Here is a 25,645-nt window from a genome sequence, read left to right as displayed (position 1 = left end):
GCCCAGTCCATCCTAACCTAACTCAGCACTGTCTATTCAAGCCCAGTCCATCAGAACCTACACTGTCTATTCAAGCCCAGTCCATCCTAACCTAACTCAGCACAGTCTATTCCAGCCCTGTCCATCGTAACCTACACAGTCTATTCCAGCCCAGTCCATCCTAACCTACACAGTCTATTCAAGCCCAGTCCATCCTAACCTAACTCAGCACTGTCTTTTCAAGCCCAGTCCATCCTAACCTACACAGTCTATTCAAGCCCAGTCCATCAGAACCTAACTCAGCACAGTCTATTCCAGCCCTGTCCATCCTAATCTACACAGGCTATTCAAGCCCAGTCCATCAGAACCTAACTCAGCACAGTCTATTCAAGCCCAGTCCATCCTAACCTAACTCAGGACTGTCTATTCAAGCCCAGTCCATCCTAACTCAGCACTGTCTATTCAAGCCCAGTCCATCAGAACCTAACTCAGCACTGTCTTTTCCAGCCATGTCCATCCTAACGTATCTCAGCACAGTCTATTCCAGCCCTGTCCATCTTAACCTAACTCAGCACAGTCTATTCCAGCCCTGTCCATCCTAACCTACACAGTCTATTCAAGCCCAGCCCATCCTAACCTAACTCAGCACAGTCTATTCCAGCCCTGTCCATCCTAACCTACACAGTCTATTCAAGCCCAGTCCATCCTAACCTAACTCAGCACTGTCTATTCAAGCCCAGTCCATCCTAACCTATCTCAGCACAGTCTAATCAAGCCCAGTCCATCCTAACCTAACTCAGCACAGGCTATTCCAGCCATGTCCATCCTAATCTACACAGTCTATTCAAACCCAGTCCATCCTAACCAACACTGTCTATTCCAGCCCAGTCCATCCTAACCTAACTCAGCACAGTCTATTCAAGCCCAGTCCATCCTAACCTAATTCAGCACAGGCTATTCAAGCCCAGTCCATCCTAACCTACACAGTCTATTCAAGCCCAGTCCATCCTAACATAACTCAACACTGTCTATTCAAGCCCAGTCCATCCTAACCTAACTCAGCACTGTCTATTCAAGCCCAGTTCATCCTAACCTACACATTCTATTCAAGCCCAGTCCATCCTAACCTAACTCAGCACAGGCTTTTCAAGCACAGTCCATCCTAACCTACACAGTCTATTCCAGCCCATTCCATCAGAACCTACACAGTCTATTCAAGTCAAGTCCATCCTAACCTAACTAGGCACTGTCTATTCAAGCCCTGTCCATCAGAACCTACACAGTCTATTCAAACCCAGTCCACCCTAACCTAATTCAGCACAGTCTATTCAAGCCCAGTCCATCCTAACATACACAGTCTATTCAAGCCCAGTCCATCCTAACCTACACAGTCTATTCAAGCCCAGTCCATCAGAACCTACACAGTCTATTCAAGCCCAGTCCATCCTAACCAACTCAGCACAGTCTATTCAAGCCCAGTCCATCCTAACCTAACTCAGCACTGTCTATTCAAGCCCAGTCCATCAGAACCTAAACTGTCTATTCAAGCCCAGTCCATCCTAACCTAACTCAGCACAGTGTTTTCAAGCCCAGTCCATCAGAACCTAACTCAGCACTGTCTAATCAAGCCCAGGCCATCCTAACCTACACAGTCTATTCCAGCCCAGTCCATCCTAACCTACACAGTCTATTCAAGCCCAGTCCATCCTAACCTAACTCAGCACAGTCTATTCCAGCCCTGTCCATCCTAACCTACACAGTCTATTCCAGCCCAGTCCATCCTAACCTACACAGTCTATTCAAGCCCAGTCTATCCTAACCTAACTCAGCACAGTCTATTCAAGCCCAGTCCATCCTAACCTAACTCAGCACTGTCTTTTCCAGCCATGTCCATACTAACCTATCTCAGCACAGTCTATTCAAGCCCAGTCCATCCTAACCTAATTCAGCACAGGCTATTCCAGCCATGTCCATCCTAATCTACACAGTCTATTCAAACCCAGTCCATCCTAACCAACACGGTCTATTCCAGCCCAGTCCATCCTAACCTAACTCAGCACTGTCTAATCAAGCCCAGTCCATCCTAACCTAACTCAGCACAGTCTATTCAAGCCCAGTCCATCAGAACCTAACTCAGCACTGTCTAATCAAGCCCAGGCCATCCTAACCTAACTCAGCACTGTCTGTTCAAGCCCAGTCCATCAGAACCTAACTCAGCACAGTCTATTCCAGCCCTGTCCATCCTAACCTACATAGTCTATTCCAGCCCAGTCAATCCTAACCTACACAGTCTATTCAAGCCCAGTCTATCCTTACCTAACTCAGCACTGTCTATTCAAGCCCAGTCCATAACTCAGCACAGTCTATTCAAGCCCAGTCCATCCTAACCTATCTCAGCACAGTCTATTCAAGCCCAGTCCATCCTAACCTAACTCAGCACAGGCTATTCCAGCCATGTCCATCCTAATCTACACAGTCTATTCAAACCCAGTCCATCCTAACCAACACTGTCTATTCCAGCCCAGTCAATCCTAACCTAACTCAGCACTGTCTATTCAAGCCCAGTCCATCCTAACCTAATTCAGCACAGTCTATTCAAACCCAGTCCATCCTAACCAACACTGTCTATTCCAGCCCAGTCCATCCTAACCTAACTCAGCACTGTCTATTCAAGCCCAGTCCATCCTAACCTGACTCAGCACTGTCTATTCAAGCCCAGTCCATCAGAACCTAACTCAGCACTGTCTAATCAAGCCCAGGCCATCCTAACCTACACAGTCTATTCAAGCCCAGTCCATCCTAACCTACACAGTCTATTCAAGCCCAGTCCATCCTAACCTACACAGTCTATTCAAACCCAGTCCACCCTAACCTAATTCAGCACAGTCTATTCAAGCCCAGTCCATCCTAACATACACAGTCTATTCAAGCCCAGTCCATCCTAACCTACACAGTCTATTCAAGCCCAGTGCATCAGAACCTACACAGTCTATTCAAGCCCAGTCCATCCTAACCAACTCAGCACAGTCTTTTCAAGCCCAGTCCATCCTAACCTAACTCAGCACTGTCTATTCAAGCCCAGTCCATCAGAACCTACACTGTCTATTCAAGCCCAGTCCATCCTAACCTAACTCAGCACAGTCTATTCCAGCCCTGTCCATCCTAACCTACACAGTCTATTCCAGCCCAGTCCATCCTAACCTACACAGTCTATTCAAGCCCAGTCCATCCTAACCTAACTCAGCACTGTCTATTCAAGCCCAGTCCATAACTCAGCACAGTCTATTCAAGCCCAGTCCATCCTAACCTATCTCAGCACAGTCTATTCAAGCCCAGTCCATCCTAACCTAACTCAGCACAGGCTATTCCAGCCATGTCCATCCTAATCTACACAGTCTATTCAAGCCCAGTCCATCCTAACCTAACTCAGCACAGTCTATTCCAGCCCTGTCCATCCTAATCTACACAGTCTATTCAAGCCCAGTCCATCAGAACCTAACTCAGCACAGTCTATTCAAGCCCAGTCCATCCTAACCTAACTCAGCACTGTCTATTCAAGCCCAGTCCATCCTAACTCAGCACTGTCTATTCAAGCCCAGTCCATCAGAACCTAACTCAGCACTGTCTTTTCCAGCCATGTCCATCCTAACGTATCTCAGCACAGTCTATTCCAGCCCTGTCCATCTTAACCTAACTCAGCACAGTCTATTCCAGCCCTGTCCATCCTAACCTACACAGTCTATTCAAGCCCAGCCCATCCTAACCTAACTCAGCACAGTCTATTCCAGCCCTGTCCATCCTAACCTACACAGTCTATTCAAGCCCAGTCCATCCTAACCTAACTCAGCACTGTCTATTCAAGCCCAGTCCATCCTAACCTATCTCAGCACAGTCTAATCAAGCCCAGTCCATCCTAACCTAACTCAGCACAGGCTATTCCAGCCATGTCCATCCTAATCTACACAGTCTATTCAACTCAGCACTGTCTAATCAAGCCCAGGCCATCCTAACCTACACAGTCTATTCAAGCCCAGTCCATCCTAACCTACACAGTCTATTCAAGCCCAGTCCATCCTAACCTACACAGTCTATTCAAACCCAGTCCACCCTAACCTAATTCAGCACAGTCTATTCAAGCCCAGTCCATCCTAACATACACAGTCTATTCAAGCCCAGTCCATCCTAACCTACACAGTCTATTCAAGCCCAGTGCATCAGAACCTACACAGTCTATTCAAGCCCAGTCCATCCTAACCAACTCAGCACAGTCTTTTCAAGCCCAGTCCATCCTAACCTAACTCAGCACTGTCTATTCAAGCCCAGTCCATCAGAACCTACACTGTCTATTCAAGCCCAGTCCATCCTAACCTAACTCAGCACAGTCTATTCCAGCCCTGTCCATCCTAACCTACACAGTCTATTCCAGCCCAGTCCATCCTAACCTACACAGTCTATTCAAGCCCAGTCCATCCTAACCTAACTCAGCACTGTCTATTCAAGCCCAGTCCATAACTCAGCACAGTCTATTCAAGCCCAGTCCATCCTAACCTATCTCAGCACAGTCTATTCAAGCCCAGTCCATCCTAACCTAACTCAGCACAGGCTATTCCAGCCATGTCCATCCTAATCTACACAGTCTATTCAAGCCCAGTCCATCCTAACCTAACTCAGCACAGTCTATTCCAGCCCTGTCCATCCTAATCTACACAGTCTATTCAAGCCCAGTCCATCAGAACCTAACTCAGCACAGTCTATTCAAGCCCAGTCCATCCTAACCTAACTCAGCACTGTCTATTCAAGCCCAGTCCATCCTAACTCAGCACTGTCTATTCAAGCCCAGTCCATCAGAACCTAACTCAGCACTGTCTTTTCCAGCCATGTCCATCCTAACGTATCTCAGCACAGTCTATTCCAGCCCTGTCCATCTTAACCTAACTCAGCACAGTCTATTCCAGCCCTGTCCATCCTAACCTACACAGTCTATTCAAGCCCAGCCCATCCTAACCTAACTCAGCACAGTCTATTCCAGCCCTGTCCATCCTAACCTACACAGTCTATTCAAGCCCAGTCCATCCTAACCTAACTCAGCACTGTCTATTCAAGCCCAGTCCATCCTAACCTATCTCAGCACAGTCTAATCAAGCCCAGTCCATCCTAACCTAACTCAGCACAGGCTATTCCAGCCATGTCCATCCTAATCTACACAGTCTATTCAAACCCAGTCCATCCTAACCAACACTGTCTATTCCAGCCCAGTCCATCCTAACCTAACTCAGCACTGTCTATTCAAGCCCAGCCCATCCTAACCTAACTCAGCACAGTCTATTCAAGCCCAGTCCATCCTAACCTACACAGTCTATTCAAGCCCAGTCCATCCTAACATAACTCAGCACTGTCTATTCAAGCCCAGTCCATCCTAACCTAACTCAGCACAGGCTTTTCAAGCACAGTCCATCCTAACCTACACAGTCTATTCCAGCCCAGTCCATCAGAACCTACACAGTCTATTCAAGTCAAGTCCATCCTAACCTAACTCAGCACTGTCTATTCAAGCCCTGTCCATCCTAACCTACACAGTCTATTCAAACCCAGTCCACCCTAACCTAATTCAGCACAGTCTATTCAAGCCCAGTCCATCCTAACATACACAGTCTATTCAAGCCCAGTCCATCCTAACCTACACAGTCTATTCAAGCCCAGTCCATCAGAACCTACACAGTCTATTCAAGCCCAGTCCATCCTAACCAACTCAGCACAGTCTATTCAAGCCCAGTCCATCCTAACCTAACTCAGCACTGTCTATTCAAGCCCAGTCCATCAGAACCTAAACTGTCTATTCAAGCCCAGTCCATCCTAACCTAACTCAGCACAGTGTTTTCAAGCCCAGTCCATCAGAACCTAACTCAGCACTGTCTAATCAAGCCCAGGCCATCTTACCCTACACAGTCTATTCAAGCCCAGTCCATCTTAACCTACACAGTCTATTCCAGCCCAGTCCATCCTAACCAACACTGTCTATTCCAGCCCAGTCCATCCTAACCTAATTCAGCACAGTCTATTCAAGCCCAGTTCATCCTAACCTACACAGTCTATTCAAGCCCAGTCCATCCTAACATAACTCAGCACTGTCTATTCAAGCCCAGTCCATCATAACCTAACTCAGCACTGTCTATTCAAGCACAGTCCATCCTAACCTACACAGTCTATTCCAGCCCAGTCCATCCTAACCTACACAGTCTATTCAAGCCCAGTCCATCCTAACCTAACTCTGCACTGTCTATTGAAGCCCAGTCCATCCTAACCAACTCAGCACAGTCTATTCAAGCCCAGTCCATCAGAACCTAACTCAGCACTGTCTAATCAAACCCAGTCCACCCTAACCTAATTCAGCACAGTCTATTCAAGCCCAGTCCATCCTAACATACACAGTCTATTCAAGCCCAGTCCATCCTAACCTACACAGTCTATTCAAGCCCAGTGCATCAGAACCTACACAGTCTATTCAAGCCCAGTCCATCCTAACCAACTCAGCACAGTCTTTTCAAGCCCAGTCCATCCTAACCTAACTCAGCACTGTCTATTCAAGCCCAGTCCATCAGAACCTACACTGTCTATTCAAGCCCAGTCCATCCTAACCTAACTCAGCACAGTCTATTCCAGCCCTGTCCATCCTAACCTACACAGTCTATTCCAGCCCAGTCCATCCTAACCTACACAGTCTATTCAAGCCCAGTCCATCCTAACCTAACTCAGCACTGTCTATTCAAGCCCAGTCCATAACTCAGCACAGTCTATTCAAGCCCAGTCCATCCTAACCTATCTCAGCACAGTCTATTCAAGCCCAGTCCATCCTAACCTAACTCAGCACAGGCTATTCCAGCCATGTCCATCCTAATCTACACAGTCTATTCAAGCCCAGTCCATCCTAACCTAACTCAGCACAGTCTATTCCAGCCCTGTCCATCCTAATCTACACAGTCTATTCAAGCCCAGTCCATCAGAACCTAACTCAGCACAGTCTATTCAAGCCCAGTCCATCCTAACCTAACTCAGCACTGTCTATTCAAGCCCAGTCCATCCTAACTCAGCACTGTCTATTCAAGCCCAGTCCATCAGAACCTAACTCAGCACTGTCTTTTCCAGCCATGTCCATCCTAACGTATCTCAGCACAGTCTATTCCAGCCCTGTCCATCTTAACCTAACTCAGCACAGTCTATTCCAGCCCTGTCCATCCTAACCTACACAGTCTATTCAAGCCCAGCCCATCCTAACCTAACTCAGCACAGTCTATTCCAGCCCTGTCCATCCTAACCTACACAGTCTATTCAAGCCCAGTCCATCCTAACCTAACTCAGCACTGTCTATTCAAGCCCAGTCCATCCTAACCTATCTCAGCACAGTCTAATCAAGCCCAGTCCATCCTAACCTAACTCAGCACAGGCTATTCCAGCCATGTCCATCCTAATCTACACAGTCTATTCAAACCCAGTCCATCCTAACCAACACTGTCTATTCCAGCCCAGTCCATCCTAACCTAACTCAGCACTGTCTATTCAAGCCCAGCCCATCCTAACCTAACTCAGCACAGTCTATTCAAGCCCAGTCCATCCTAACCTACACAGTCTATTCAAGCCCAGTCCATCCTAACATAACTCAGCACTGTCTATTCAAGCCCAGTCCATCCTAACCTAACTCAGCACAGGCTTTTCAAGCACAGTCCATCCTAACCTACACAGTCTATTCCAGCCCAGTCCATCAGAACCTACACAGTCTATTCAAGTCAAGTCCATCCTAACCTAACTCAGCACTGTCTATTCAAGCCCTGTCCATCCTAACCTACACAGTCTATTCAAACCCAGTCCACCCTAACCTAATTCAGCACAGTCTATTCAAGCCCAGTCCATCCTAACATACACAGTCTATTCAAGCCCAGTCCATCCTAACCTACACAGTCTATTCAAGCCCAGTCCATCAGAACCTACACAGTCTATTCAAGCCCAGTCCATCCTAACCAACTCAGCACAGTCTATTCAAGCCCAGTCCATCCTAACCTAACTCAGCACTGTCTATTCAAGCCCAGTCCATCAGAACCTAAACTGTCTATTCAAGCCCAGTCCATCCTAACCTAACTCAGCACAGTGTTTTCAAGCCCAGTCCATCAGAACCTAACTCAGCACTGTCTAATCAAGCCCAGGCCATCTTAACCTACACAGTCTATTCAAGCCCAGTCCATCCTAACCTACACAGTCTATTCCAGCCCAGTCCATCCTAACCAACACTGTCTATTCCAGCCCAGTCCATCCTAACCTAATTCAGCACAGTCTATTCAAGCCCAGTCCATCCTAACCTACACAGTCTATTCAAGCCCAGTCCATCCTAACATAACTCAGCACTGTCTATTCAAGCCCAGTCCATCATAACCTAACTCAGCACTGTCTATTCAAGCACAGTCCATCCTAACCTACACAGTCTATTCCAGCCCAGTCCATCCTAACCTACACAGTCTATTCAAGCCCAGTCCATCCTAACCTAACTCTGCACTGTCTATTGAAGCCCAGTCCATCCTAACCAACTCAGCACAGTCTATTCAAGCCCAGTCCATCAGAACCTAACTCAGCACTGTCTAATCAAGCCCAGTCCATCCTAACCTAACTCAGCACTGTCTATTCCAGCCCAGTCCATCAGAACCTACACTGTCTATTCAAGCCAAGTCCATCCTAACCTAACTCAGCACAGTCTATTCAAGCCCAGTCCATCAGAACCTAACTCAGCACTGTCTAATCAAGCCCAGGCCATCCTAACCTAACTCAGCACTGTCTATTCAAGCCCAGTCCATCCTAACCTAACTCAGCACTGTCTATTCAAGCACAGTCCATCCTAACCTACACAGTCTATTCAAGCCCAGTCCATCCTAACCTACACATTCTATTCAAGCCCAGTCCATCCTAACCTAACTCAGCACTGTCTATTCAAGCCCAGTCCATCCTATCCAACTCAGCACAGTCTATTCAAGCCCAGTCCATCAGAACCTAACTCAGCACAGTCTATTCAAGCCCAGTCCATCAGAACATACACTGTCTATTCAAGCCCAGTCCATCCTAACCTAACTCAGCACAGTCTATTCAAGCCCAGTCCATCAGAACCTAACTCAAAGCTGTCTATTCAAGCCCTGGCCAACCTAACCTAACTCAGCACTGTCTGTTCAAGCCCAGTCCATCAGAACCTAACTCAGCACAGTCTATTCCAGCCCTGTCCATCCTAACCTACACAGTCTATTCCAGCCCAGTCCATCCTAACCTACACAGTCTATTCAAGCCCAGTCCATCAGAACCTAACTCAGCAGAGTCTATTCAAGCCCAGTCCATCCTAACCTAACTCAGCACTGTCTATTCAAGCCCAGTCCATCCTAACCTAACTCAGCACTGTCTTTTCCAGCCATGTCCATCCTAACCTAACTATGCACTGTCTATTCAAGCCCAGTCCATCAGAACCTAACTCAGCACAGTCTATTCCAGCCCTGTCCATCCTAACCTACACAGTCTATTCAAGCCCAGTCCATCCTAACCTAAGTCAGCACAGTCTTTTCCAGCCCTGTCCATCCTAACCTACACAGTCTATTCCAGCCCAGTCCATCCTAACCTACACAGTCTATTCAAGCGCAGTCCATCCTAACCTAACTCAGCACTGTCTATTCAAGCCCAGTCCATCAGAACCTAACTCAGCACTGTCTTTTCCAGCCATGTCCATCCTAACCTATCTCAGCACACTCTATTACAGCCCTGTCCATCTTAACCTAACTCAGCACAGTCTTTTCAAGCCCAGTCCATCCTAACCTAACCCAGCACAGTCTATTCCAGCTCTGTCCATCCTAATCTACACAGTCTATTCAAGCCCAGTCCAACCTAACCTAACTCAGCACTGTCTATTCAAGCCCAGTCCATCAGAACCAAACTCAGCACAGTCTATTCCAGCCCTGTCCATCCTAACCTAACTCAGCACTGTCTATTCAAGCCCAGTCCATCAGAACCTAACTCAGCACTGTCTATTCAAGCCCAGTCCATCAGAACCTAACTCAGCACAGTCTATTCAAGCCCAGTCCATCCTAACCTACACAGTCTTTTCCAGCCCAGTCCATCCTAACCTAACTCAGCACTGTCTATTCAATCCTATCCTAACCTAACTCAGCACAGTCTATTCAAGCCCAGTCCATCAGAACCTAACTCAGCACTGTCTATTCAAGCCCAGTCCATCAGAACCTACACAGTCTATTCAAGCCTAGTCCTTCCTAACCTACACAGTCTGTTCAATCCCAGTCCATCAGAACCTACACAGTCTATTCAAGCCCAGTCCATCCTAACCTACACAGTCTATTCAAGCCCAGTCCATCCTAACCTACACAGTCTATTCAATCCCAGTCCATCAGAACCTAACTCAGCACTGTCTATTCAAGCCCAGTCCATCCTAACCTAATTCAGCACTGTCTATTCAAGCCCAGTCCATCAGAACCTAACTCAGCACCTTCTATTCAAGCCCTGTCCATCCTCACCTAACTCAGCACTATCTATTCAAGCCCAGTCCATCCTCACCTAACTCAGCACTGTCTATTCAAGCCCAGTCCATCAGAACCTAACTCAGCACAGTCTATTCAAGCCCAGTCCATCCTAACCTAACTCAGCACAGTCTATTCAAGCCCAGTCCATCCTAACCTACCTCAGCACTGTCTGTTCAAGCCCAGTCTATCCTAACCTACACAGTCTATTCAAGCCCAGTCCATCCTAACCTAACTCAGCACTGTCTATTCAAGCCCAGTCCATCAGAACCTACACTGTCTATTCTTGCCCAGTCCATCCTAATCTACACAGTCTATTCAAGCCCAGTCCATCCTAACCTAACTCAGCACAGTCTATTCAAGCCCTGTCCATCCTAACCTAACTCAGCACTTTCTATTCAAGCCCAGTCCATCCTAACCTAACTCAGCACAGTCTATCCAAGCCCAGTCCAACTCAGCCCAGTCTAACCCAGCCCAGCCTAACCTATTCTAACTCAGCCGAGTGTATCCAAGAGCTCTATTGTCATGTAATCTGACCAAAGCACTGGTTCCAATCCAAGTTCCGATGCGTTTACATTTGTTGGATTACATTAAAATAGAGCTCTTTGGCCACGCACAAGTGGTGTGTTTGGTCGTCAAAATGTGAACGCATGAGCAGAAAATAATCCCATAACAACTGTAAAATATGTTGGTGGATCTTTGATGTTATGGGGCTATTTCACTGGTCCTTGGACCCTTGTTAAGGTCAAAGGCATCATGAACTTTACCCAGTAGCAGGACGCTTGGCAAAAACCTGTTGCCTCCGATGGGAGGCTGAAAATTGATACATTTCTGTTTCAAAACGGTTTCAAAACTATAAGTCCTACAAACACATGCTTACCACCGTTAGAAAGGTAAGAACCTTTTGGATTCCAATACAGGTGTGGGATTCAATTACAGAGCCAGAGCAACATCATGCAAAGAAAAGCACAAAAATACATGCATATATATATACAGTGCCTTCGAAAGTTTTCAGACACCTTGACTTTTTCCACATTTTGTTTCTTTACAGCCTTATACTAAAATGGATTAAATAAAAACATTTCCTCAGCATTCTACACACAATACCTCATAATTACAAAGTGAAAACAGGTTTTGCGAAATGTTTGCAAATGTGTAGAAAACAAAAACAGAAATGCCTTATTTTCATAAGCATTTATGAAATGGAGCTCAGGTGCATCCTGTTTACATTGATCATCTTTGAGATGTTTCTACAACTTGATTGGAGTCCACCTGTGGTAAATTCAATTGATTGGACATGATATGGAAAGGCACACATCTGTCTACAAAACGTCCCACAGTTGACAGTGCATGTTAGAGCAAAAACCAAGCCATGAGGTCGAAGGAATTGTCCGTAGAGCTCCGAGACAGGATTGTGTCGAGGCACAGATCTGGGGAAGGGTATCAAAAAATGTATGCAGCATTGAAGGTCCTTAAGAGTATCATGGCCTCCATCATTATTAAATGGAAGATGTTTGGAACCACCAAGACTCTTCCTTTTTTCTGGCCTCCCGGCCAAACTGAGCAATCAGGGGATAAGGGCCTTGGTCAGGGAGGTGCCCAAGAACCCGATGTTCACTCTGGCAGAGGTCTAGAGTACCTCTGTGCAGATGGGAGAACCTTCCAGAAGGACAACCATCTCTGCAGGACCACCAATCAGGCCTTTATGGTGCCCAGTGAAGTTATATAAATACTTCCCGAATACCCTGTACTGTATACACAGCCTTCAGAAGGTATTCACACCCCTTGACTTTTTACACATTTTGTTGTGTTCCAGCCTGACTTTAAAATGGATTAAATGTAGATGTTGTGTTCCAGCCTGAATTTAAAATGTATTAAATGTAGATGTTGTGTTCCAGCCTGAATTTAAAATGGATTAAATGTAGATGTTGTGTTCCAGTCTGAATTTAAAGTGGATTAAATGTAGATGTTGTGTTCCAGCCTGAATTTAAAATGGATTAAATGTAAATGTTGTGTTTCAGCCTGAATTTAAAATGGATTAAATGTAGATGTTGTGTTCCAGCCTGAATTTAAAATGGATTAAATGTAGATGTTGTGTCACTGTCCTACACAACACCCCATAATGTCCAAGTGGAATTATGTTTTTAGAAAAAAATAAAAAAAAAATAATGAAAAGCTGAAATGTATTGAGACAATAAGTATTCAAATTTTCTTAATTCACATAATAAGTTGCATGGATTTACTCTGTGTGCATAGTGTTTAACATGATTTTTGAATGACTACCTCATCTCTTTTTGAATGACTGCCTCACCACACATTCAATTATCTGTAAGGTCCCTCAGTCGAGCAGTGAATTTCAAACACAGATTCAACAACAAAGACCAGGGAGGTTTTCCAATGCCTGGCAAAGAAGGGCACCTATTGGTAGATGGGTAAAAATAAAAAAGCAGACAGTAAGTATCCCTTTGAGAATGGTGACGTTAATAATTACACTTTGGATGGTGTATCAATACACCCAGTCACTACAAAGATAAAGGTATCATTCGTAACTCAGTTGCTGGAGAGGAAGGAAACCGCTTAGGGATTTCACCATGAGGCAATTGATGACTTTAAAACAGTTAAAGAGTTTAATGGCTGTGATAGGAGAAAACTGAGGATGGATCAACAACATTGTAGTTACTCCACAATACTAACCTAAATTACAGAGTGAAAAGAAGGAAGTCTGTAAATAAATAAAACAAAAATAAATAAAACTATTCCAAAACATGCATCCTGTTTGCAATAAGGCACTAAAGTAATGCTGGAAAAGATGTGGCAAAGAAATGAACCACAAATTAATACAAAGTGTTATGATTGGGGCAAATCCAATACAACACATCACTGAGCACCACTCTTCATATTTTCAAGCATGGTGGCTGCATCATGTTATCCGCAAGAACTAGGGAGTTTTTCAGGATAAAAATAAATGTACAAACATTTCTAAAACTATGTTTTCAATTTGTCATGATAGGGTATTGTGTGTGGATGGATGAGAGAAAAAAAAATCATCCATTTTGAATTCAGGCTGTAACAAAATGTTGAATAATAAGTATGAACACTTTCTGAAGGCACTGTATATATATTTTCTTTATTTTGGGGGAGGGTTGGTTCCCAAATTGTCTCCATGTTAGGGAATAAGACATTTGAAAGTCTAGATTTGAAATAAAATATGTCACCAATGATCCTAAAAAAATTACAAATAATTAAAAAAAAATCAGACTTTTACGTAATGGTGGCCTCTAAACATGCTAGCGCTGAGAAATGAACTAATATGTTGTTTTGTTGTTGACCAATGTTAGTTCAATCATTTGAATTCCATTTAGTTCAATTTGTTGGGTGAGCCAAACGCTCTGTTTCTCTAGACAGAAATCAAATAATTAATGACAGAAATCAAGTCAACAACTATGTGGGACACTGGGCTGAAGGGAGTTTTCAGTCAACAAATATTCAAACTAGTTTAGCTACAATGACTACAATAATCCATTGCGCCTATTCTTTCTGGCTCAGACAGAGATGGATAAACTTTTACACCTGCTACTTTATGTTAGATACACAGACCGCATGAGAGAGGAATGTACCAACACAAGGAGAGAGAGGGGAGAGGAATGTACCAACACAAGGAGAGAGAGGGATAGAGACAGTTCGTGAAAGTATGCCTTATCTAATTTGAAGAACTAGTAAAATGATTTCGTCAGACAGCTCTGCTGCACACTTAGGCAGGCTAGCCTAGCTAAATAGGATGACTAAACACAGTACAGTATTTGGAGCACAGAGAAAACATTGTCTGGCTGGCTTGCTGCTTCTGCCTGATCAGAGATAAGATGGTGACTTTAAGGAATGAAAATAATAATTCATTAAATAAATACTAAGTCATATACACAACTGAAATATTGTATTATTTCATTGTAATTTCCTATTTTTCTATTGATGTCTACCCAAAGTGGACCTTAAGGAGACAATAGAATATTTTCACTGTTTTGGCAATTTAATGTTTTTTAACTTCCATTAAAAAGCTCTAAAATCATTTTAATGTCATTATTGTCCCCCGCAATGGAATGGGTAAGGGGGCTGTGATCGGTCTCCATCCGTATGTATGTTTGTACGTTCATTAGTCTCACGCAATATCTCAGACAGCACTGGGACCATTTTGACGAAACATGGGTGAATGATGCATGTTGTCATAGAGATCTGGCATTTACAAAATGACACTGATTGGCCCGAGGCAGAAACTATAATAATTAACTGAAATTTGTAGTCACACTAAAACATGCATAAATTCCCATAGGAACACAGACATTTAAAAAGTGCAGGGCTTGTGCAAAGTGCCATGTCTTCGTGTTTTGTCTTACAGGAATGTACATATGAGGAGAAAGCTGAAGTCGTAACCTTTCACTGATGTAATCTGATCTCTTGTATGATTTCCAGTTCGTCCACTAGATCGCAGCAGAAGATCGCATGGCGTGACTTGGCCACTTGAAACCAGATGCGTCTGGTTTGATCTGTGCGAAAATGTCTGGAAGGATTTTCAAGCCTTATGCCATAAAATGACCGTAGCGATCGGGGCTTTTAAGTCATCCTGTAAAGATGACATCGCCAGCAGTAAAAAGACAAGTGCTGTAGCTTTGGAATGATATGTCCCTTTCTATTTTCTGACTGAAATTGACTGAGTGGGTACAACTTAAGCTCCGCGGACCAGGTACCAGGTCCAAAACAACCGCTCAGAGTTTAACAGGTTACAAAATCTCACATTTTTTGGAGCATACAATATAGCTCAGCATTTAAATGATTTATTTTATACAGTCATTTTGCTCATCTTTTTCAAGGGTTTCAATCACTTCAGACCCCACTGTATGTGTGTACACACACTCACTGGTGTAAAATACTAAAGTAAAAATAAGTAATACTTAAGTTGTTTTTCGGGGTATCTGTACTTGACTTTACTATTTATATTTTTGACTACTTTTACTTCACTACATTCCTAAAGAAAGTGGTGTGCTTTTTACTCCATACGTTTTCCCTGACACCCAAAAGTACTAGTTACAATTTGAATGCTTAGCAGGACAGGAACAAGGTTCAATTCACACACTTATCAAGAGAACATCCCTGATCATCCCTACTGCTTCTGATCTGGTGGATTCACTAAACAGAGAACATCCCTGATCATCCATACTGCTTCTGATCTGGTGTATTCACTAAACAGAGAACATCCCTGATCATCCCTACTGCTTCTGATCTGGTGGATTCACTAAACAGAGAACATCCCTGATCATCCCTACTGCTTCTGATCTGGTGTATTCACTAAACAGAGAACATCCCTGGTGTATTCACTAAACAGAGAACATCCCTGATCATCCCTACTGCTTCTGATCTGGTGGATTCACTAAACAGAGAACATCCCTGATCATCCCTACTGCTTCTGATCTGGTGTATTCACTAAACAGAGAACATCCCTGATCATCCCTACTGCTTCTGATCTGGTAGATTCACTAAACAGAGAACATCCCTGATCATCCCTACTGCTTCTGATCTGGTAGATTCACTAAACACAAATGCTTCCTTTGTCTGAGTGTTGGAGTGTTCCCCTGGCTGTCAAAAACAGTCATAAAAAAGGAAATTGTGCCATCTGGTTTGCTAAATAAAAGGAATTTGATGTATAGCATTTACTTTTACTTTGTACTTTTACTCAAGTATGACAATTGAGTACTTTTTACACCTCTGTACTTAAGTACATTTAAAACCAGATAGTTTTAGACTTTTACTCAAGTAGTATTTTACTGGGTGACTTTCACTTTTACTTGAGACATTTTATATTAAGTTATCTTTACTTTTACTCAAGTACAACAATTGAATACTTTTTCCACCTCTGCACACACTCACACACAGAACGGTGTGTTTCTGACACACACTCACACACAGAACGTTGTATTTCTGACACACACTCACACACAGAACGGTGTGCTTCTGACACACACTCACACACAGAACGGTGTGTTTCAGACACACACTCACACACAGCGTTGGAGTCAGAGGAGAAAAGTGTCATAGAAGCAATAAGAAGCCCTTTCTCATGGCTCTAACCCCTTAACCATGCAGTATAAAGAATATCATGACTTCCCTATCAAATACCACTCTTGGTCATGTATGAATTATATGTACCACCCGCTTGATACTGTAAACCCTATTAGCAGTGACTAGCACTGATAACCACTTTATCGAGGGAAAATGTACTTGCTACGACCAGTGGTGGGACAGGTACCCAACTATCATACTTGAGTAAAAGTAAAGATACCTTGATAGAAAATGACTCAAGTAAAAGTAAAAGTCACCCAGTAAAATTTTACTTGAGTAAAAGTCTAAAAGTATTTGGTTTCAAATATATTTAAGTATCAAAAGTAAATGTAATTTCTAAAATATACTGAAGTATCAAAAGTAAAAGTAAAAGTATAAATCATTGCAAATTCCTTATATTAAGCAAACCAGACGGCACAATTTTCTTGTTTTTAAATTTACGGAAAGCCAGGGGTACATTCCAACAGTCAGACATAATTTACAAATGAAGCATTTGTGTTTAGTGAGTTTGCCAGATCAGAGCCAGTAGGGATGACCAGGGATGTTCTGTTAAGTGCGTGAATTTGACTATTTTCCTGTCCCTCTAAGCATTCAAAATGTAACGAGTACTTTTCAGTGTCTGGGAAAATGTATATAGTTAAAAGTACATTATTTCCTTTAGGAATGTAGTGAAGTAAAATAAAAGTTGGCAAAAATATAAATAGTAAAACAAAGTATAGATACCCCAAAAAACTACATAAGTAGTACTTTACAGTATTTTTACTTAAGTACTTTACACCACTGGCTACGACTGTGAAATGTGATTGTCTCATCTAGCTATCCTAAGATGAATGCACTAATTGTAAGTCACTCTGGATAACAACTAAAATTGTAATTGTATAAAATACGAACACTGTCTACTATGGACGATGTATACTTTAGTGCACTTAATGACATACACATTAATGTTGACTTACAGTTGGAACAGCCACCAGAGATAATCTTCAAGTCTTGTGTTTTAAATGGACTATACCAGAATGTGCTTCGTAAGGACACGTATCTCAAAGAGGACAGAGTTAGTTGAAGAGGACAATAGATGCTCCTGTGTATTGTGGCTAATAGATGCGTGGTATCGCTGCTATAAAACGATTCACTTCTGGAGCCTAAATCATCAACTACAGCCACTTTGTTTCCTCTTTCATAACCTGAGCGCAGGTGTATGATAGTTGCTTCATATAACACACACACACACACACGCAGGCACGCACGCACGCACAGCACGCACGCATGCACGCACATAACACGCACACACGCACGCACGCACGCACACAAAACGCACGCACGCACGCACGCACACAACACGCACGCACGCACGCACACAACACGCACGCACGCACACAACACGCACGCACGCACACAACGCGCACGCACACACGCACACACACACATACACAACACACACGCACGCACGCACACACGCACGCACGCACACACATACACACACACACACACACACACACACACACACACACACACACACACACACACACACACACACACACACACACACACAGACAACACATATACTGCACACACACACACAATTCCGCTCTTAAGTAACAAACTAAAAGTTCACTAAATAAACACTGAAGAGTTGTTCAGTAGAGGAGAGCCGTGGAGCTGTGAGAATATATTTCCTACAGGCTAAAACACACGCGTGTCCCAATGAAAATAAGAGAAAATCTCTCAGTCAGCCGCTAACATAATGAAAATAAGAGAACATCTCTCAGTCAGCCACTAACATAAACCAGATGTTTATTACCAACATCCCCTATTACTAATATGAGCTATAAAATTCCATATAACCAAAATAAAAACTCCATTTCACTTTGTCAAATTCATTGTGCTTTAAAAACGATTTATAGGAAACCGACTAGTTGGGTTAGACTGAGAGTTCTGCTCAACTCAAACTGCTTTCATCTCTTCATCTACTGACAACAATGTGCTCTTCTCAAAGCATCATCAGATGTTTCATGTGTGTGTTCGTGTGTTTGTGTCTGTGTGTGTGCGCACATGTGTGTGTGTGTGTGTGTGTATGTGTTTGTGTTTGTTGTGTGTTTGTGTTCGGGTGTGTTTCCGATCCTGTCGCTGATAAATGTAATAAGATTATATTAATCGCGGATTCTCAGTTAGGGTTCAGAGTTCAATCCATCGCTTTTGATTTATTCGTATTTATTCAAATATAGGCCTGACAGAACTCACCCATTGCCTGTAAATGTTAAAATGACTGGGCCCTCTGGGATCAGCCATTCACAGAGGCTCACTTGGATCTGTGTGGCGTGTGATTAGCTTTAGGGTTCGTTGCCTGGGTGACTTCTCTTCTGTTTGAATATTAGTAAGGCTATACCTTGTGACCGATTATCCTGCATGTGTGTGTGTGTGTGTTAGCATGTGTGTGTGTGTGTGTGTGTGTGTGTCTGACTGCACCCCAACCCGCATTTAATCCTGGCACCCAGGGCTGTGGTTACCCTCCTGACCCTGAGAGCCAAAGAGAACACACACACACACACACACACACACACACACACACACACACACACACACACACACACACACACACACACACACACACACACACACACACACACACACACACACACACACACACACACACACACACACACACACACACACACACACACACACACACAGAGAGACACTTCTTAGTTTCCTTGGCAGCTCCAGCTGCGAGCAATGAAGGGCCCATCGGAGTGATTCAGAGAACACCCCACAATTGCCTGACAGAGAAGCCCAAATTGTTAATGGGGACCACACTAATTTCCCCGTTTCTAAAGGAAGCTTTTTTTTCTTTTTTTCTACTCCCCTCTCCCTCAGCTTGTGTTGTGGTCACATTTTAAACTGTGTTTGAGAGAGTGTGTGTATAAACGTGTCAATGTACGTGGGCATGCGTGTTTTTCGGTCTATGTTTGTCTATAAGTGTGTGCCTGGAAAACAATGAGTCCTCCATGGCTAACTGTGTTAATCAGCTCTATGCAGAGGGGGGACCAAGTCACTATTATTCAAGTCACAAGGTCCAAGTGTAGATTTATTTACAGCTCTTGGTGATCCAATGGTGAAAGCGCCACATCATACACAATATACAAGTAGATTTAACAAATATACACGGTCAATAGCCCTAAAGGTATAGCCTCTGTATCAGGCTTTAACCTTTCCTATCTGAGAAACCAAATGTAATCTGTCTAACAGGAACAGGTAGGTCTACATGATAAGCACAATATGCACCGTACAATTACCCAATTGGCAATTACAACCAATAAACTGGTTCTACAATGTAAAGGACATTTCCATATCCATTGTTACATTTGTGCATTCGTCTTAATCAGACTTAATGTTTATTAATGATATTCCACCACCATGCGTACATGGAACAATGGTTATGTCTTATTCAACACCCTGAGTGGAAAACGTGGAGCGCAGGCCACGTCCAGTAGATTATTTCTATGCTCACTAAGACGCTCGTGCTCCTAATACGAACAACAAAACTGACAGGGACACAGGACACCACACGCAACTCCGACATAAACATGAACAAAGGAAACTATACATTGAATTAAATAAACAGAACTTCTACCTCATGAGTCTTTTGCGAATGTTCACATGTACTATAAACATCACGCCCACTCAGAGCAGAGTAAGTAATGATTGGCTATAAAATGAAAAAGTATCGTAGGCCTATCAAACGTGAAACAGAAATGTTTACGTGTTGCAATAAACAGTAAGGTAATGGAACGATTAAACGCTAGCAATTATTGTAGAATTAGATAGAATGTATATTTACAACACAGGGCCTATGCATTTAAATGTGAACGCAACAGCCAATATTTCAACAAGAGAAAAAAATCACTCTCCACTAGCGGGAGTTTGGAGATTGCAAATGAAGAGCGGCGGCTATGGTGGGTCTTCGCCACAGTAATATTTGATTTTAACAACACATTCCAAATGCAAGCTTCATAAGTCAATTAACAATATTAAGCAATTGTTACACACAAAAATACCAGTAGACCTATGCTAGTAATTGTTACCCCATTGCTGGTGAGCTTGCAAAGTAACAGTTCATATTCTTGGTCACTAAACATTTTTGGAGCAGCATATTTATTTATTATGGCAATCCTCTCCCCCTACAATTTGACGTTTGCGCTGCACCAGATCCTATAGCTGTAGCCTACAACAAATCAGCAATCTTTCGCTAGCTCACCGACCTGCACCTCCACTGTCTCTGGCTGCATGTAGATTCATCCATGTAGACTGTGCCACAAAATGAGTGACATTACAAAACCTGGCCTCATAATTTCAAGTCTTCAGTCTCAAGTCAAAGTCAAGTCCCGAGTCTTGAAGCTCCAAGTCCAGTCCACAGCTCTAGCTATATGTAATGAACTGTGCATTTTAACAGTTTACAGCAGTACTAGTGGAAATAAAGGACCATAGACTGCATTTGATTGGCAGTGTGTGTGTGTGTGTGTGTGTGTGTGTGTGTGTGTGTGTGTGTGTGTGTGTGTGTGTGTGTGTGTGTGTGTGTGTGTGTGTGTGTGTGTGTGTGTGTGTGTGTGTGTGTGTGTGTGTGTGTGTGTGTGTGTGTGTGTGTGTGTGTGTGTGTGTGTGTGTGTGTGTTTGTGTGTGTGTAAACTGTGACGTACTTGATGCATCCCTCACAGTCGATGTTCCCAGTGGTCTCCTTAATGGTTCTCTCTGAGACGAAGGCTGGGTACTCTGTATCACATGGCACCAACATGGTCCGATCACCCCTCTGGGCTAGAGATAGAGAAAGAGAGAGAGAGAGAGAGAGAGAGACAGAGACAGAGACAGAGACAGAGACAGAGACAGAGACAGAGACAGAGACAGAGACAGAGACAGAGAGAGAGAGAGAGACAGAGACAGAGACAGAGAGAGAGAGAGAGAGAGAGAGAGACAGAGAGACAGAGAGACAGAGAGACAGAGACAGAGACAGAGAGAGAGACAGAGAGAGAGACAGAGAGAGAGAGAGAGAGAGAGAGAGAGAGAGAAAGAGAGAGAGAGAGAGAGAGAGAGACATTTGGAGATTAGAATAAAACATTATTTTCTAAACTACTGTAAATATCACACACTCCTTTACAGACATAGTGAAACCACTATGCAATGAATACATCCAGTTTATCTGATAGTGGTGTTTTAAATTCATTACATGTATCACTGCTGCCACTCAGTGATTCGTGGTAGTACTGCAGTGGATATACGGTACACTGTATTAATTCATTGCACCAGCAAACGACCTTGTCTACAGTAAACGTACATACTAAATTACTATACAATAAGAAAACGATGAGCTTACAAACATTTTTACAAAGAAACATAGTCACAGGCCGATTAGGAAGGAGTGTGTATTAACATACAGTGGGTTTATGGGATGATTTTAATTGCTGTTGTGTGTCAGAGGCCTAATGGCGTCGGGTTCGTCTGAACGCTTGGGATTAGTTCAATTTGAGGATGCGCATGGAAGCACATGGATTCCGTTGCCAGTTGGTTTTGGTGATGGTTGGGTCTCTTTTGTGAGGTGATAGGATTGTACCGCTGTAAGAGCTGGGGTTACCGAGCTGTGAAATTGTGTCCAACCCCAAGAAACCATGTTCCTACATAATTTTCAGCATTTTCAGCAGCCCTCCCTTCCGTTCTCTCTCTCTCTCTCTCTCTCTCTCTCTCTCTCTCTCTCTCTCTCTCTCTCTCTCTCTCTCTCTCTCTCTCTCTCCCTCTCTCTGTCTCGCTCTCTCTCTATCTCTCTCTCTGTCTGTCTCTCTCTCTCTCTCTCTCGCTCTGTCTCTCTCTCGCTGTCTCTCTCTCTCTCTCTCTGTCTCTCTCTCTCACTCTCTGTCTCTCTCTTCCTTTGTCTCTCTCTGTCTCTCTCTCTCTCTCTCTCTCTCTCACTCTGTCTCTCTGTCTCTCTCTCACTCTGCCTCTCTGTCTCTCTCTCACTCTGTCTCCCTGTGTCTGTTTCTGTCGCTCTTTCTCTCTCTCACTCTCTGTCTCTCTCTCCCTTTCTCACTCTGTCTCTCTGTCTCTCTCTCTTTTTGTCTCTCTCTCACTCTGTCTCTCTCACTCTGTCTCTCTCTCTCTCTCTCTCTCTCTCTCTTTCTCTCTTTCTCTCTCACACACACTCTGTCTCTCTCTCTCTGTCTCTCTCTCTCTCTCTCTCTCTCTCTCACACACACACTCTGTCTCTCTCTCTCTCTCTCTCTCTCTCTCTCTCTCTCTCTCTCTCTCTCTCTCTCTCTCTCTCTCTCTCTCTCTCTCCTCTCTCCTCTCTCCTCTCTCCTCTCTCCTCTGTCTGTGATTTCCTTAGTTCACTATTGACCAACAGTAGGCCTGCATTCTAAAAACAGTTGATCATATTCTCTCCTCTTCTTCTGTCAGGTCTTGGGGAGGCTTCTAGACTACCTTTGTGTGACAGCTAATATTTCACTTACTTGTTTTGGCACTAGGTAGCAACATCTAATGCCTTCATTTGACGCTAGTTTGAGAGACTTAACTGCCAGACAGGGAATCAGGCTTACACAGCCCATTAAGTATTGAGTGTAACATAGTTCCTACCTTGGCAGTGGCCTGTCTGTGTGTGTGGATGAAGCCTGTCTCTCTGGTTCCATAAAGGATATTGCTTCCTACTGCCACCAATATGACACACATCCTCACAGATCATAAAGCTCACGCATGCACGGATACGCACACAAATAGATGTATGCACGCACGCACGCACGCACGCACGCACGCACGCACGCACGCACGCACGCACGCACGCACGCACGCACGCACGCACGCACGCACGCACACACGCACACACACACACACACACACACACACACACACACACACACACACACACACACACACACACACACACACACACACACACACACACACACAGCGGGGTCAGTTGAGGTAGCTGCATGAACTGCCCTGGCTGTCCGTTAAATGTCCTGTAAGGAGTTTGTGACCATTAGTCTTTCATTCTGTTTTTCCAGTGGTCACACTGACTCAGAGAAAGAGACTGAAAAAGAGAGAGGTGAACGAGTGGAAAGACAGAGGATCATGGAGAGGTCATGACTGAGATGTGTGTTTTGTGTGTGAGCAAGGTTTTTTTTGCGGTCAGAAGTTATAGTCTTGCTCATGTCCTGCACTCTTAACTTCTCTGCTGTGGTTTTCAACATAGAACAAAATGTGAGTCACTTCTTCAATATCCAATCACAATTGAGTGTGACGGGCTCGCCCAACCAGCAGCTGGCCTCTAAACACACCTGACCCTACTACCCACTTACCTTTGGCTGTGAGGTCAGAGTACCACCAGCTGTACAGATTAAACTCCAGCATAAAACTGAAGAGAAGGAGAAGAAAGATACATAGAATCATCATCAATCCTCGTATTCTCAGAGAATCACAAACACACAGTTCTACTACGTATCAACTTTAAATGTCAAACCCTTTGATACAGAACCTATAATCCACAACGACCTCAACAACCCAATCTCCCTGGGACTGAACTCTGTGGCTCTGACATCAGACCACCCAGGAAGCAGGGCGATTCCACAACCACAGAGACCCCACTGCATTGTGGGATTGCCCCAGCTAAGTGGCGACATAAGGATGTCATTACAGCTCATGAACGGAACTAAAGTCACCACAGGCCTAGAGCACGCCCATGAATGAAGGAGCGAACGCCCATGAATGAAGGAGCACATACACGCAAATGGATGTGCGTACACACACACAAACATCCACGCGCACGCACGCACGCACACACACACACGCACGCACACACACACAAACATCCACGCGCACGCACGCACGCACGCACGCGCACGCACGCACACACACACACACACACACACACACACACACACACACACACACACACACACACACACACACACACACACACACACACACACACACACACACACACACACACACACACACACACACACACACACACACACACAAACATCCAGGCGCGCGCACACACACACACACACACACACACACACACACACACACACACACACACACACACACACACACACACACACACACACACACACACACACACACACACACACACACACACACACACACACACACACACACACACACACACACACACAGCTTACATGACAAGTTCTGTAAGGAGCCACTTCACTGTGGCAAAGATGGCAAAGTAGGGCTGGAGAGAGAAGAGAGGAACATAACAGTTACCATTTACAACTGAGAAATAATGTCACTAACTACGTCCTGTACATTAACAGTGTTTCTGGAGATTGGACATGAACAGATTGAAGATTGGACAGGGTGTGAGCTTGCTGGAAGGATACATTTATAAACATGGGGTACTCACGTCCAGTAGTGCACGGGAACCGTCACTACTTTCTGCAAAGATCCTACAGATCGCCTGGTAATCATACAGAGTAACCCTAGAGAGGGGTGAAGAGAGGTGGGGCGGTCAAAACATTAGTACAGAATCCTCATTTTGAGGAAATCTTCTAGTCGAAATGTAGCAAAGTAACAGGACTACATTTTTTATTTATTTAGAGATAACGGTAGAAATAAATGAGGGAGAATTATTTTATTACCTTTATTTAGCTAGGTAAGTCAGTTAAGAACAAATTCTTATTTTCAATGACAGCCTAGGAACAGTGGGTTAACTGCCTTGTTCAGGGTCAGGACAACAGATTTCTACCTTGTCAGTTCAGGGATTTGATCTTGCAACCTTTTGGTTGGTAGTCCAAAGCTCTAAGCACAATGCTACGCTGCAGCCCCAAAGATGGATTGTTTATGTGTGCCATTCAGAGGGTGAATAGGCAAGACAAAATATTTAAGTGCCTTTGGGGTATGGTACAGGGGTATGGGGTATGGTACAGGGGTATGGGGTATGGTGCAGTAGTAGGTGCCAGGTGCAACGATTTGTGTGAAGAATTGTAACGCTACTAGGT

At 44.1% G+C, this 25,645-nt stretch overlaps 1 protein-coding gene across 2 annotated transcripts in view; it reads right to left on the bottom strand.

Moving 5' to 3' along the window:
- Positions 1-25,645, bottom strand: part of cacna2d3a (calcium channel, voltage-dependent, alpha 2/delta subunit 3a) — a 404,301-nt gene that overhangs the window by 51,084 nt on the left and 327,572 nt on the right. For both annotated transcript variants that reach the window (XM_071348965.1, XM_071348967.1), the window contains 4 exons: positions 25,051-25,126; positions 24,827-24,879; positions 23,978-24,033; positions 21,332-21,446 (listed from right to left, as the gene is read on the bottom strand). In XM_071348965.1, coding sequence (XP_071205066.1) covers positions 21,332-21,446; positions 23,978-24,033; positions 24,827-24,879; positions 25,051-25,126 — 300 coding nt within the window. The remainder of the gene's footprint in view (positions 1-21,331; positions 21,447-23,977; positions 24,034-24,826; positions 24,880-25,050; positions 25,127-25,645) is intronic.

The sequence above is a fragment of the Salvelinus alpinus genome, chromosome 17 (genome assembly GCF_045679555.1).
Source record: "Salvelinus alpinus chromosome 17, SLU_Salpinus.1, whole genome shotgun sequence".
Classification (NCBI taxonomy): Eukaryota; Metazoa; Chordata; class Actinopteri; order Salmoniformes; family Salmonidae; genus Salvelinus; species Salvelinus alpinus.
The sequence above is the reverse complement of the archived record's forward strand: the minus strand, read 5'-3'. Positions and strand labels throughout refer to the sequence as shown.